Below are 14,872 nucleotides of genomic sequence, written 5' to 3' on the forward strand. Positions count from 1 at the left end.
CTGGGGTAAACCTGGTATGACACAGACCTGGGCACACGTCTCACTGCAACACAAAGCCACTGCTGAGCTCAACAGAAAGCTCAGGGAAACTCTGCTCAGAGCTCTAAAATCTCAGTGTTCTTTTCACTGTGATTGCTGTGAACCTGGTAAGGAAAAAGCCCTGCCTGGGCACAGCATAAGGCACAAGGCAACAATGCAGTGACTGCAGGACTCACCTCAGCACCCCAAGTGGATGAGCACACAGAAAGTTGTAGTAGCAGATGTCCTGATTGCCTGTCACGTTCACTACCTGGACAGAGCAGAGGTGGGAGAGCTGATGTTAGCAAATCCTTTCTGTTTGGATGCCTTTGCATCGTGCATGCACTGTGTTTACACAGGTCTGATGTGCCATAGTGCAGATACAGCACCTGGGAGCTGTGACTCTGTAACTACTACACCCTGCAAACAGCTTTTCAGAAACCACTGCAGCTCAGAGCCCACAAGGTCTTGAAAAGCAGTGAAGCTAGTGACAGCAGCTTAGGGTGCTTCAAACAGGACTAGTGGCTGAACCCTTGACTGCTACGAAACTCAGATGGTCTTTTTTGTTCTCTTTGCCTTGTTTCAGTGCTTGGAGCAAAGCAGGGACCACATGCCACTGTTTCAGAAGAAAGTCACTATGTAGAAGTGAAATCAGTTTGGTAGGATGTCAAGATATATGGAGACCTGGAGGCAGCCCAGCAGTAGCACTGCCATAAGGGAGTACTGACATCTGAAAGTGAAGCTTTTGTGAATAGTAGTTAAGATGTTGCCACAGGCCACAGACCTGACAGCAGTCCTTAGAGAAAATATACTTTTTGCTTGCACCCTGCAACACAAAACAAGGGTGAAAAGTAGATCTTCTTGCAAATCTCTGAGTAACAGCAGGATAAAAAGGGATATGGAAAACAATACAGAAAATAACACTCATATCATAGCCAAATGCATTTGCTTTCAGCGGTCTTCCAGAGAGGACAGCAGGTTTCTCCTAACAGTAAAATGAAAACAGGCCCCAAATGAGATTAGGAAAAGAAGAGCAGGGATCTGCAGTCTCTAGTTTCCAGGCAGAAGCTCAGCAAGGTGAGCCAAGCTAGCAGCAATAACCAGAATCTGGTACAGACAGCAGCTAAAGTAATCTGCCCTTCAGAGAGACAGCAGGATCCCCAGGCCAACCCAATTTTACTTCAGCTGCCATCCTTGCACCACATAGCCATAGTGTAGGTTCAAAGGCAGGCAAGATGACACCAAATGCTGGTGACAGCCACAGATTGACTCACCGTCTGGTAGGTGATGACAAGCTGGATGACTGGCAGGGCATAAAACACTGCAATGGTGATGATGTTCCTGCAGAGAGAAGACAGAAGCAGCAGTTACAGAACACACCCATCATGGAGCCTTACAGTGCAGGTGGAAAAGTTTGTACACCCTAGTGCCTAAGGGCATACACCCTTCTCTCCCAGACATAGCTTTATAGCAGCTCAGATTATGATTCTTCTTGTGAAGAAGAAAAATGCGCTAATGCAAACAGGAGGCAAATAGCAAGAACACGAGAAGAGTCAGGATGCTAACCACAAGCTTTTATATTTGAGTAGCTAATAAAGAAAATGATTTGTGTTGGAAGGACCTTAAAGATAACCTCATTCCATACCCCTCACCAGAGGCAGGGACATCTCCCTCTAGATGAGGCTGCCCAAGGCCCCATCCATCCTGGCCTTGAACACCTCCAGAGATGGGGCACCCACAGCTTCTCCGGGCTGCCTGTGTTAGTGCCTCATCACCCCGAGTTAAGAGCTTATACCCAATGTCTAATCTAAACTTAAATCTAAAACTAAATCTAAACTAAAAACACCTTAAGACAAAAGGTAACTGTTTTAAACTATCACTACATTCCTGATAGAGTCTCTCTCCAGCTTTTCTGTAGTCCTCCTTTAGGCACTAGGAGGCCACAAGGTCTCCCTGGGCTCTTCCCTTTTCTTCACTGAACACCAATCTCTTGCTTCAGCCCTCTGATCACCCTCATGGCCCTTCTCTGGACCAACTCAAACCAAACACTCATCTCCTGTGCTGGGACGCCCTCCCTGCAGTACTCCAGGTGTGGTATCACAAGAGCAGAGTACAGGAGGACAATCATCTCCCTCAAACTGCTGCCCATAACTTAAATTCCTCTTTCCCCAGTATGTTTCAGCACATTGCTTATTACCACACTTTAAAACGCTAACGAAAACCAGTAACCATTGCCAGGATCACATATGAACCAGCCCACAAATATCCTCATTTGAGGTATGAAGGATCTGCATTGACTTCTTAGAACAGAGCGTAACAGCTGAAAGAACACCCTTGGAACTAAGCTGTGGTTCAAAAGAAGAGCATGTGTACATAGCTGGAGAGCTTACAACTAGAGACTAGGTCCCAAGATCAGGCCTTACCGGTTTGTCTTCTTACCAAAAATAGATTTTGTATTTTTTGCTGACAATTCTTCGGTCCTTCCTAGACAAGTCTGACAGATAGAGGAACACCTAAAATATCAATGGGAAAAGAAAGAGGGAAGAAAACAAACAAACAACAACAACCACCACCACCAGATGAGAACTAGTGAAAAAGCCAGTAGAAAAATCTCAGTGTATTTGAAAAACATGCATCTTGAGTCATTACTCCTACTAAATATCCAGTTAGCATTGCACATTATTTTCACCCTGTGCTGTCACCCCTCCTTGTACTTCCATGGACACACTGGGATTCCTTCTCCTTTCTCATTTGTTCCCAACACATCCCGATTTTCCACATTAAGTCACTCATTTCAGCAGTACGCTGAGCACATCAGGAAAACTTAGACTCTGAAAGAACACTAAGAAGCACATTCGTCTCTATTAGATGAAATCCAGCAGAGGTAGGTGGAAACTTAAAACCCTTGGAGAGTGACTGGTGCTGGTCCTGGCCACGTACCAGGCGTACCTTTGTGCGGATGACATTTTTATCACTTTCGATCTCTGGCATGGTGTCAAAGTCGCTTTCTTCCTCCACAGAGCTGTCTGTGTCAGAGCCTGCTGGTGGCCCATGCTCAGGGGAAGACAACTGCCGTCCACCACTGGAGCTAGACTCATCTGGAGCAGAGCAGGAAGGAAGAAAAAAAACCAGGCAGGATAAAGGCTAAATCGCTCCAAATACAATGAGAAGGTGACCAGATATCAGCAACAATTCACTGGGAAAAGCTGATATGGTCACTTCAAGGAAGAAGATTCTTCATAGTTACAAACCTTCCTTGAAATCTCAGATATCAGCCAGGAGCACTTTCAAGGACCATCTCTATTTGCTCTTCTCCTCACCAGTATTTTCTTCTGCCTGCCCAACCCCCTCCACACACACACTTCTACTCTACTCCTTTTCATCTCTAACATTCTCTACTCTTTACTAGCCTGGGCTCTGAAAACTCTGAAGTCTGAGACCAGCCATACAGCTCTAGAAAAAGCAGCAGGCTGTTCAGGAATCAAGAACACACTGACCTAGCTGACCTCCAGATTTTGCATAAGCTTTAGGCCTCAGCCTTTCTAACAATACTGTAGAGCAAGGACAGAAAGGAAGAAAGTTGGATTTTCACAGGAAGCAGAGCACCAGCTTTACTCCCACTGCACACACAGTATTGGTCACCTGCAGGCCAGAGGGATCTGCCCACATCTCTAACTCACTGGCTGAGTTCCCAGCCACTTCCTACCCAGACTATCACGAGCAGAACACAATCTTCATCCTCATCTCCCAAATGCTTTTAAAGTATTTCAGGGGTTGAGGGAAGATAAAAATAACCCTCAACTCTTTTCCATGGCTTAGTTCACAACTGTTCAATATCAGTCCCTCCACAGTAGCAGAAACAGTTCCAAGGAGACTAAGAAAAAAAGGAAAGGATTTAGTATCATCCCAGATTAACAGGGATTTTTATTTCCCCCATCTTCTGCCATTGCACAGTTCACCTGTTGAACAGCATGACATTATCTCTCTGCCAATGAAAATGTTGGCCTGCAAGAAACTCTTGTCACTGCCCTTTCTGCACTCGAGCACTAAGCCTTCCAGTGAAGAAGCATGCTTTGGTCTAAACATAGGCTCCACGACTTCATAACCAGCTCTGAGAAGCTTGGTTGGAAGAGAACTTCTGTACATCCCTAGTCAACATGCCTGAAGCAGGACTATCACACCAACGTCTGCCTGATGGCTGCGCTTTGTCTAGCTGAGTCGCACTGATGGAGACTCCTTGAAAAGTTTTTCCAGAAATCTGCCATTTTTTGGTGGACATTTCCCAGCCTTTTCCCCTACCCTCAAAGTGCAAAAATGACATCCCCAAACTGCTCCCCCCAGCCCCTTTTTAAATATTTGCAAGCAGTTACTGAAGTAGCTTGTAACTTTATTCCCTTCTGGTCTTAAAGTACCAAAGAATTGCAAATCTGTTCCCTTCCCTGCCCCAGGCAGGGTCCTCCCTCTGTCCCCAGTTCTGGAAGACACAGTACCAATAGCACCATAACTGCTTCCTTCAGGGGTGCTTGCTGTGATGGGGTGCGAAGATGTCATAACCCCAGATCCTGCAACAGAAACAGACCCAAAGGAGCCAATTAGCTTCATTGCAGTGCTTCAAAACATCTCTTAGGTAAATGCAAACAACTTCAAGAGCTGGAGAGGCTTGGGAAAAGCAGCATTTCTCCAAGTAGACTGCACCATCTCCCTCTAGAGTATAACATATGAAGGGGAAACCCTTGCTTTGCAATATGAAACAAACTCATTCCCTCCATTCTCCTCACAGAAGCCGTCAGTCTGATTCACAAAAGCTTGAGTGTCTGGCACACAGCAGAGATCACGTAACAGGGCAGCAAAACTTGGCAGATTCTAGAGCAAGTCTCATGGTATTCAGAGCACCCTTACGACTTTCCTGTTCCTCTCTTCCTTGTGTACTGATCTACTGAAATAACACTACCTCCAGTTACACCTGAAAAAAACAAAACAAAACAGCTGCTACACAGTTTTAACTGAGTAAGGAGAAAATAATTTTCCATGCTAAAAGTGCTCATGATCCTGTCTTTGAGGATGACGCGTCTTTGAGGACTGACAAATCCCCACCTCCCTCCCACAAACCTGAAGCAAGAAGGGCTGCACCTCCCAGTCAGATTACACTGGGACTTTTCTCTATTGACTTCACACTCCTTTTTGTCTGGTATCCATTTGATCCTTATGATGGGGCTTAGCTACTGAAATAACAGCAAACAATACTAACACAGCATGCCAAACACCCTCACACAGGGATCAAACACCTCTCTTCCCAGAAGGAAAGGAGCAAGAGTAATGACAACACCTTCCTCTGGCAGTAAATAGCAAAACTGGCTCCATTCCTTGTAAAGCATCACTACAGCACTGTGCAGGACACAGGTCAGCGTTTAAAACCTGGCAGCCTTCCTGCAGCCTGGCATTGCCAAAATGTGTCCCTAGCTTCCTGGTATCTGGCTTCTTCCAAACTGACAGGCACATCAGACTCCTCTCTCCAGGTAGCAGCTTCAGGCACCTCTGTAACATATTACATGGGTTTTCATAACACTTCTATCAACTACATAACAAATGAGGCTCAAAACGTGTTGCTGCTCAAGCCTTATTCCTCAGCAGGTGAGCTCCCATACAGCAATGGCATTAAAGTTTTAAGTCTAAATCACTCCTTTCCTTTGGCATGTTCACTGCTCACTATGCTGCAGGCAAGGACTTGATGACCATTTCAGCTTCTTTACCAATGCAACAAACAGCTCAGAGGAGCTAAACTGGGCAATGTGGCATGAATTAAGCACCCAAGGGAACAATATGGTATGCTGTAGTCACCCAACAAAACATCTATTCATCTCTGAGCTGGGATTAGTAGGACATACTCACAGGATGCAAGGAAGATGCACCTTCTGCTCCTCATCTGCTGTACAACACTACCTCTTGTAACACAATTAGCCTGTTGCTTTAAAGTCATTTGGAAATAAAGATCACTGGGAAGAGTGCAAGAAAAACATTTTTCTAGCATTCACAGCACTGAGACACATGCAAACTTCCTACTCCCATCAGTCCTGCCCCGCAAAGATGCTTCACTCTTACATTAGAGCTAGCTTTTTGCTCTCAAATGATGTGTCAACCTTTTCTTCTGAATATCTTAGAATGGTTTGGAAGGGACCTCAAAGATCACAGAGTACTAAACCCCAGCCACAGGCAGGGTTGCCACCCACTAAATCAGGCTGCCCAGTGCCTATCTGATCTGGCACTGACCACCTCCAGGGTGGAGGCATCCACAGCTTCTCTGGGCAACTCAATCCAGTGCCTCACTGCTCTCTCAGTGAAAATTTTCCCTGACATCTAGTCTAAATCTCCCAAGGGAAGATCTAAATCTGGACAAAGCAAGCATACCAGGGAGAAAAAAAAGGCAGTCTGCCCTGTCTCTACCAGTCACTTCAGACTCTGCTCACCCTGTAATTTCAGTTCCACTTCACAGCAGGAGAGTGAGTCAGCAAAGTAAATGCAGCACACTAGGTGTGGTTCCTCCAGCTATAGTCTCCTTCAGGTAGTGATGATGTGGAAGGAGACAGAAGGTGTCCCACCAGATTAAGTAAAGTTAACCACAAACGTCATGCATGGAATGGACGTCATGCATGAAATGGACGGCAGGAGCAAAGGGACAGGCTGAGTCACAGGGTATTCAAAGACAATAGGCAGATTAAGAACTTTCAGTTTCTTGGTCAGGGAGGGAAAAGGAAAAGGGACTGATGGAGAAGACAGGAACCAGGGCTACCTTGGAGGAAAATGAATCCCAGGGGTTGAGAAGAAAATTTAGAGCAAGCCAGCATGTCATGGATGATCTGAAGGACAGGGCAGATGTGAGTTATCAGTTTACAAGCATCAGTCAGACATACTCCGAAAGGACACAACTGAGAAAGAAAGAGCTTCCCCAAACTCCTCAGCACAAATGCCCTTCACACTTTTCCACAGCCCCAAGACCTGCTGTTGTCTCACAGCACGATCCATCCTAATGACATTCCATTATTTTTAAAGCACATTTTCACAATCCCCTGCTCATTTGGTTGAAGATAAGTGCTAAGTAGAAAATATGGGAGACTGAAGAAGCTTTGAGCTCTTACTGACAGATCATGAAGTCCTCTCATTCCCCAGGAGAGAGGTACAAGTGTTAATGCTTCTTTACCCTCAGACTTTTAATGCTTTCAACTATTTTTAAAGCACTAAATATTTAAACAAAATGAAACAACCAGCCTCCCACACCTTGCCAGGAAGCAGAAGACCCAAGTGCCCCCCATCCACGTGACAAAAATTACCATCTTCCATCAGTAGCCTCTCAGATGCAGCTATGGTTTTGCAACACAGAAATCCGCAGGATGTAGAAATGTGGGTGCAGCATAAAGCAAACAGAATCCAATACCAAAGCAAATAACACAGACAACACTAACAGCATTAGTCATTCATTTACCATTCTCTGCAAATCCCAATTAAAAACAAATTTGAATTAAAAAGTGAAGAGAGAAAGAGACACTCTGTACTTAAACCAGGCAGAGGAGACCCTAAAAAATAAGACCTGAGGAAAAAACAAAAACACCCACAAAAGCAGAAATCAAAGTGCAAGCGTCCAAACCATGATTTGGTGGAGCCTGCTTCAAATGGCTTCCCTTGTAAGGGCAGAGAGGAATCTAATATCTCAGCAGCACCAGAGATTTTGTGGTACACAACCAAGGAAGGAAGAAGAGTTGAAAGGAGAAAATACTTGACAAACTGTCTCTTTCTTTTCTTGCCATGCCTAAGATCTCTCTCATTCACCTAAGGCTGTCTCACAACAGGAAAGAGAGCTTACCATTCTCAGGACTCAATCTCTCAGCTGAAGCCTTCCTCCGAACCCTGAAAATAAGCAGACAGCACTCATGAGACAGCCAACAAACCCCACTGCCAGCCAGCCACAGTATCTAGAACACCGACAAGCCAAAACGGTGCATGCTTTAAAACCAAAGGATAACAACAAAAACCCAAGGAAGAAGAAAAAGCCAAAACTAAACTAGACATGATTGCCACAACTGCTTGCTGCCTAACTCTCCAACTTCCAAAAAGTATCAGAATTTTCCTTCTTTGGATAGGCACCACAGCTAGGATAATTAGTTACAGGATCACTTCATCCTACACTGCTCAGTATACTGGGAGAGATTCTCCAGCCACCTTCCCAAACCCAACTCAGGGGACTGAACACATGAGAAACCACTGAAGTTAAAGGCAGCAAGAGCTAGAGCCATGCTTCTGCTTGATATTTAATAAGTCAATATCATCTCTTTCAGAACAGATTGCCAAGATGCAGAAGGCAAGAAGGAAAGAAAAACATTACTTGCATTAAGGGAAAAAAAACCAACATGAAGTGAACATGGATACATGCATAAGCACATATACACCATTTCACTGAACTGCTGCAATGAAAAGCTAATTGAAGCATAGTTTAGCCAAATATCCCATCTTGAAATTATTTTTTTCCAGCGCACAATACTTTTTAAGATCCCTTCTTTCAAGGGGTTGATAACTCTGCCACTTTTAGTCTGAATTGCTCCTTGAAAATCACACAAAACCAACCTGCTATTTGCCAAAGGCTTTTCTTAGCTCTTCTCACCATCAACCTTTGCCCAGGAGGCCAGGGAGGAGCGTAGAAGAGACTCCCTCCTGAGCATCCACACTTTGAACAAAGGATTGGTTTAACTGCTGTCACTGTCTACAAAGGCAGCTGTGACTGATCCTAACAAACTCCACCATGACCCACCATCTGCTGCTCCACAAAAGTGTATCATGTGCTACTGGTTACTTGACCTGTGGGGCAAATCTCACTTCCTAGGTGGGTTGCTGTTCCCTTCCTGCCCTTCCAGTCTCAGTCAGGTTTGACTCAAGCAAACTTCGAGGTCACCACAAGCAAGTAAAAGAGGTTGGAATAGCCAAGAAGAGTTTTACTCTCCCCCAACTCCCAGGAGGAATCTACTATGGCAGCTGTGCACAAGTTCACCTCAGACGAGGATATTCCCCACAACAAAAGCCTAGGCATCAAGCTCTGGGGCAGGGGATGCAGGTCAGGAAGGAAAGAGGCATTTTGAGACTCCAAGACCACGTTTTGGTCATTGAGGCCTCTCAGCACTTAGTTCAGCATTTCAGAAAGTGCTTTGGTTCTCCACTGCTCTGGCACATCATAACCCAGAGCGAACCCATCACAGTACCCGTCTGCCACACTATGTGTCTATATATGGAAACCCAGAGGATGGAACACTAGAGAAAAAAACAGAGGAAAGAGCCTTAGAGATTTCCCACCATTGCCCATAGCAGAGGAATAAAAGTTCTCTGGTTGAAGTTCTCCTTCACAGTTGTCACTAGGAGCCCACTAAATAGTCAGAGGCTCATTTATTTGGCTGCTCTGATCAGATGCTAGCTGCCACCCGCACCCCAAACACGCTGCAGGGTGGCACCTCTGAGGATAAAGACAAACAAGAAAGTTATTCTTGTAAATAGCCTTGACTTACCTGATATAGTGCACAAAAGCAACAACCACTGAGCCCACATAAAAAGAGAGGAAGCTCAGGAAGCTGAACAACATGGCCTGGATGTAAACAGACTCTGAGGAAAGAGAAGGCAGCAGTCAGTTCACAGAGCAGGGACAGCCCTTCCCAGAGTCTGCGATCCAACCCTGCTCTTCCCAACACCACTTGTCCATAGTGCAAAGGATAACTAAGACCCATTTGCTTTTTTAAAGAGGAGGTATAAGAACCTTTTGCAAGGTTTGACCCCAATTTATCTATCCCTGGTGTAGCTAGAGTACCTATGACACATAAGAGATCTCTGCTCCTGAAAGAAACTAAGGCAGCCACAGTTTCAACTCCTCTGTTGGTGATCTCTGCACCATCCCATCACAGGGCTGACAGACCAGCCACATCCTCCACCACAGAACTGCCAAATCCCCACCACAGAGCTGCACAGAGATACTAACTTTTAATAGATGGCACAATTGTCACTTGAAGGTTCTTGGTCCGCTGTAGGTTCCAAGTACGGTTGACATTTCCTGTGAGATGCAAAGGTACAATAAACAAAGACCATCAAACCTTAATGGTCTCTGGTCCTGACCTCAGTTCTCTGGATCTGCAAAACACCAGGGTCTGGCTTTTCAGTATAAACTTTGCATGGTTTTGCACCTTCCCCAGCCTTGCCAATACACAGCCTTTTCTTGGTGTTTTACACTCCCCTCCCCCATCCACAACTTATTTTTCATACTAAAAAGCCACAGTTGAGCTTTCTGTAAGATGCTTAAGTCTGGACACCTATGTTCAACAGCACACCTCTTCTGCTCTTTGAAAAGCTCCCAAAGTGCAGTTTCTCTCACTGAAGTAGCTCACACACCATTTTTGCCTTTGGACAAAATCCCACTGGCAACACAGTTGTGTGCAGGGAGCTGCTTGCTGTCCTTCAGCAGAGTTCAGCACACTCCACCAGTAGAGCTCTGCTGACAGCTTAGAACAAGACATCTGAAAAGTGACAGTCTGTGGGACAGCGTGTGGTAGTAGAATTGCAGTAGCCCAGAATATCTGTTGTCTACCATCTTGCTTTTCCAGAAGGAAGGAAAACTACCTGGCTTTGAGGACAGGAAAGTCCCTGACATAAGAAAAACTCCAGCTTGTTGTGAGGACAGCTGTGCACCCACTCCAGTTTCAGCCATCACAAGAGTAGTGATGACCACAGGCCAGGAGGTGGACACGTTTATCTTCTGGCTGGAGAAGGCACTAGAATCAATCTCTCAAAATTATTCCAACAAAAATTATTACTATTTCCTGCTCCCCTAAGTACAGAGCTCCCATAGATTTCAAGGTAGTAGTGGGAGTAAACGCCTTTTGCAGGACTTTTACCTGGGCCTCCACACAGGCAGAACACAGAAAAAGGTGAGCAGGGGGAAGGAAGGAAAAGAATAAGGAAAAAGCTACAACCAGCACAGCCTAGGTGTCTCCCATACCTTCCAGTGTATCAGCGACTGTAGCATATGGACAGATTAACACAGCGGAAGGGCAATATAGGAATGTAATAGCAAGTGGACAAGTGCAGAAAGGATGGTACTTTACAAGAAAAGTAGAAGTGCTCACCTGTCTCCAAAGATCTAGGCTCACAGAAAAGACTCCACAAGGGAGGGAGCTCCAACCAGAGGCCCTTCCACAGTGGCAGTCAGCTCTTAAATGGGGTCTAAGAGGTGCAGCCAGGCTCCACTCCTGGACACACAGTTGCATTGCCTTCACCTGTACTCCCAGGGCTGACCCAGTCCTTTCCCCAGGTGATCAATCAGTGCTTCAGGCTGTGACTCAACAATTCCCATACAGTGATCCCTCACACAAATGTATAATCCCAGCAAGCCAAGTGCTGTACTATACAGACATTTCCTGCACAATAAAAACTTGATAACCTGCCTGTCAGCACGTTTTTATTTCATCCTTCCTCACAGTTTTCTGGATAAGATGGAGGTACCTGGCCAACCTGTGCCCTCCCACATTAAGGCTCCAAAGGTTTCCTGCTGCTCCACTACCCAGGCAGATAACAAAATCTGTCTCCTAACACAACTTACCATGGATAGAAGAAGGCACAGAACCCCCACAGGCATAATCCTCTGGCTTGATGACAAACACAACAAAGAACTGCTCACCTGGGAAGTCTTTTCTCTGCACAGAGAAGACAAATCCATGAGAAATGAAGAAGCCTCACCCTGTGTACAATGCAGAGGTGGTGCTCCAAACAGTAAGAGTTGCTAATTGCTACACATACAGCAGCTCTAGAGACCTGCCTGTTCTGGACAGAGACTGGTTTCTAGGGATGCTCACCTCATCCTTAATGACAAGCTGAGTTCACCAGTATTCAGTACATGCTGTGCCCCAATATAAGCAAAACAATGTTAATGCATTTCTATTAATTAGTGCAAACCATCTACTGAAGCTTTGCTTATGAAACGGCCATATCATCACTGATAACTGGAAAAGCCGAAGTTCCAACAGAAGATCCCTGGTCATGGAGGCTGCAGCCATGCTGACCAACAGCCCCAACACCCAAGACATCTACCTAACCAAACATACGCAAAGTTTTGTAATCTAGGTAAAATCCCTGCTTAATAAACAAACAAACAAATAAATAAATAAGAGAGAGAACTAGAAACTCACAGGACAAGACACTAAAAAGCAACACTAGGACAAAAAGAAAATAATTCAGCCTTACCTGCACTGTTATGGCTGCCTGCTTTGTCATAGACTGGTAAACACCATTGAACTCTACATTATGGTCCAGGTCATACACTGGGCACTGAAAAAGACACAACTAAGGGTCAGGCTAAGTGTCAAGATAGGCACACAGGTGGATATGAGGTGACAAAGAGAACAAGACAGCCAGGACTCATTCAGGAATTAGAAAAGCTGCTCTGAAGACATCATTTGCTTGCACTCTCTTACCTTATCAACCTTACAGGAGGGCTGCAATTTAATCCTGACCACTCTGTCATTCTCACAGAGCAATTCATTAACTCAGCTGTACACTTATGTGTGTTGCATGCTCCGTGGTCTGCACCATATGCAGAGTGCTTGTTCTCACTTTACTCTCGCCCACGATAGTTCTTAGTTCTGTACCAGCCAGCCAAAGAAAGTTACCTGCTACTGTCTCCTCTTCTGCCCTTCTACCACTAAAGTACAGAAAAATAGAGCAGGAGTTGATGTTACTCATTTACCTCCTAACCATGGGTCTTAAAGGCAAATGCTGGGACAACAAAGCTGGTAGCCAGGGCACTTTGCACTTCTCACTGTTTTGCTCTTCTCTTCACCATTCAGGGAGACGGGAAGTGAGGAAAAGTGAGGGGGCTACTTCTCAGCTGAGTACTGCCAATCTCCCAGCCAGTGTACATCTGTTACTTCCCTCCCAGGAAAGAGAAAGCATGATTGTGAGAGAGAAGGAGAAGACTGAAATGGAAAGGAGGAGAGACCTCATGGCTAGAAATTAGTTCTCCATGCTGTCTTGAGCAGGGAAGCAAGGGAACAGCACTGTCCTCCTCCTCCTCTGCTGCCAGCATCACAACCAGCGTCACCCCACGGAGAAACAGATGTGTGTCATGAGGTAGCAGGCTGTTAAACCTCATGAAAGGAGTATGATAATAAATGTCCACCAGACAGGCTGCAGAGGAACAGCTTATTCACTTATTCACAATAAAAATTTCAGGCTGAGCTGCTACAACTCAGTATCTGTCCTTGTCTCCTTCCCACAGGATTTCCTCTCCTCCTGCAGAAACTGTGATCACCACAGAAGGGGCAAAGCCTTCCACGGGGCTTTTCCTCTCTGTTGGTGTACAGAGCTTCTCAGTGAGGGAAACAGAGCTCAGCAGACAGCTTTTTGCCCTCCCCATCCTCAGACTTACCACAATATCCTGGACGGAGACAACTGAACATGGGTAGACTGCATCAGACACCACTTTAATGATGACTGAATCAACATCTTGAGGAAACTTGTACAGAAAATACTGAGGAGGAAACAGAGTACTGAGAGTTATAGTCCAGAAATCACCCCTGGCGGCAGCTTCAAGGCCTCCCTAAGGCACCTTCGTGGCCACATCTCAGATTTGGGTTGGATGTAGCAGGCTTGAACAAAAATTCAGATTTCAAATATTAGCACCTTACACTACAGGCGTGGATATCGTAAGGGGCTGATAGGGTATCTCACGGGGGATGCAAGGCAGATAACTGTCACCAACCACTTCCATGTGGAAGCGACCATCCTTATGGTCACCTGCAGCTGCAAGACCTGCCACTTCTGCAGCCAAGGCAGGCACAGCCTACAGGGAAGGGAGCTACTATGGTCAGGTGGCTCCTGCCATGTAACAGAGACATTGCCACTTGGCAAAGACCCCTTATGTAGTAAAAAACTAAATTATATAAAGCAGAATTTCCCCGCTCCCTTCCCAGGAAGTAGGACCCTAGACTGCAAGGATAGCTATAAGTCAGAAATTATTCAGGCTTCCCCAAGTTTGTCCGTTTCTTACTAAAGTATTTATTCCCACCACCCTACTCCAAGCACAGCTAAAGGAGCACTGGCACTGAGATCACAAGTCCTCACAAAACAAAACACGATTCTTTGAGGAGACAACAGTTTATCTTTTCAAAGCGACTGTTCTGGCAGTCTGAGCTCCCTGATGATTGGAGTGTACTACTGTTAGAAAGCTTTACACACTGGAGTCATGAGGACCCCTCTGTCTTCTTAAACCATGGGTACAGAATTTGTACCAGGGTACAGAATTTCCATAGGGGGTACTGAGACCTACAGCTCTCGCCTGCATGGATGAGCAGTATAAACGCATCCAGAAAACACTCCAGACCTTCACAAACTTACATAATTTCTCACCCTTAGGCACACATTGGGTTCCAAGTGACAACTCCTTTTGTTGTTAAGCTTGCTTTTTTCCAGTTTTAGGGATATTCCAACATTTATCTAGATTTTGAATGGCCTTTCATTGCAGATTGCTTAATACTTTAATTTACAACAAATAACAGCATTATGTCAATTAAGAATCACTTATCACGTACTCTAGCCTTTAATTAAAAGTCACCAATCTCATATTATTAAGCATGACAAATAACAGACTCAAGTCACAATGTTAAATCCCAGTTTAGATCCTCAATACTCAGCATTTAAGTTACAAAATCCTAATTAGAAGATATTTTTTAGAAGAACCAGTACTCTTTACGTCTCTATAGTATAAAATGCTGTATTCATATGCCACACAACATAAGACGTTTGAGAACAGATTAACTGGGATGCCTGATAATAGGAG

At 45.1% G+C, this 14,872-nt stretch overlaps 1 protein-coding gene across 2 annotated transcripts in view; it reads right to left on the reverse strand.

The window, feature by feature from the left end:
* SIDT1 (SID1 transmembrane family member 1) overlaps positions 1–14,872 on the reverse strand; it is a 38,781-nt gene that overhangs the window by 9,699 nt on the left and 14,210 nt on the right. For both annotated transcript variants that reach the window (XM_072335718.1, XM_072335710.1), the window contains exons 5-15: positions 13,463–13,564; positions 12,280–12,363; positions 11,639–11,732; positions 10,025–10,096; positions 9,561–9,654; positions 7,874–7,917; positions 4,509–4,580; positions 2,968–3,116; positions 2,458–2,531; positions 1,293–1,359; positions 216–289 (exon numbers count right to left, since the gene is read on the reverse strand). In XM_072335718.1, the coding sequence (XP_072191819.1) occupies positions 216–289; positions 1,293–1,359; positions 2,458–2,531; positions 2,968–3,116; positions 4,509–4,580; positions 7,874–7,917; positions 9,561–9,654; positions 10,025–10,096; positions 11,639–11,732; positions 12,280–12,363; positions 13,463–13,564 (926 nt within the window). The remainder of the gene's footprint in view (positions 1–215; positions 290–1,292; positions 1,360–2,457; positions 2,532–2,967; positions 3,117–4,508; positions 4,581–7,873; positions 7,918–9,560; positions 9,655–10,024; positions 10,097–11,638; positions 11,733–12,279; positions 12,364–13,462; positions 13,565–14,872) is intronic.

Source organism: Excalfactoria chinensis, chromosome 1 (genome assembly GCF_039878825.1).
Source record: "Excalfactoria chinensis isolate bCotChi1 chromosome 1, bCotChi1.hap2, whole genome shotgun sequence".
Taxonomy (NCBI): domain Eukaryota; kingdom Metazoa; phylum Chordata; class Aves; order Galliformes; family Phasianidae; genus Excalfactoria; species Excalfactoria chinensis.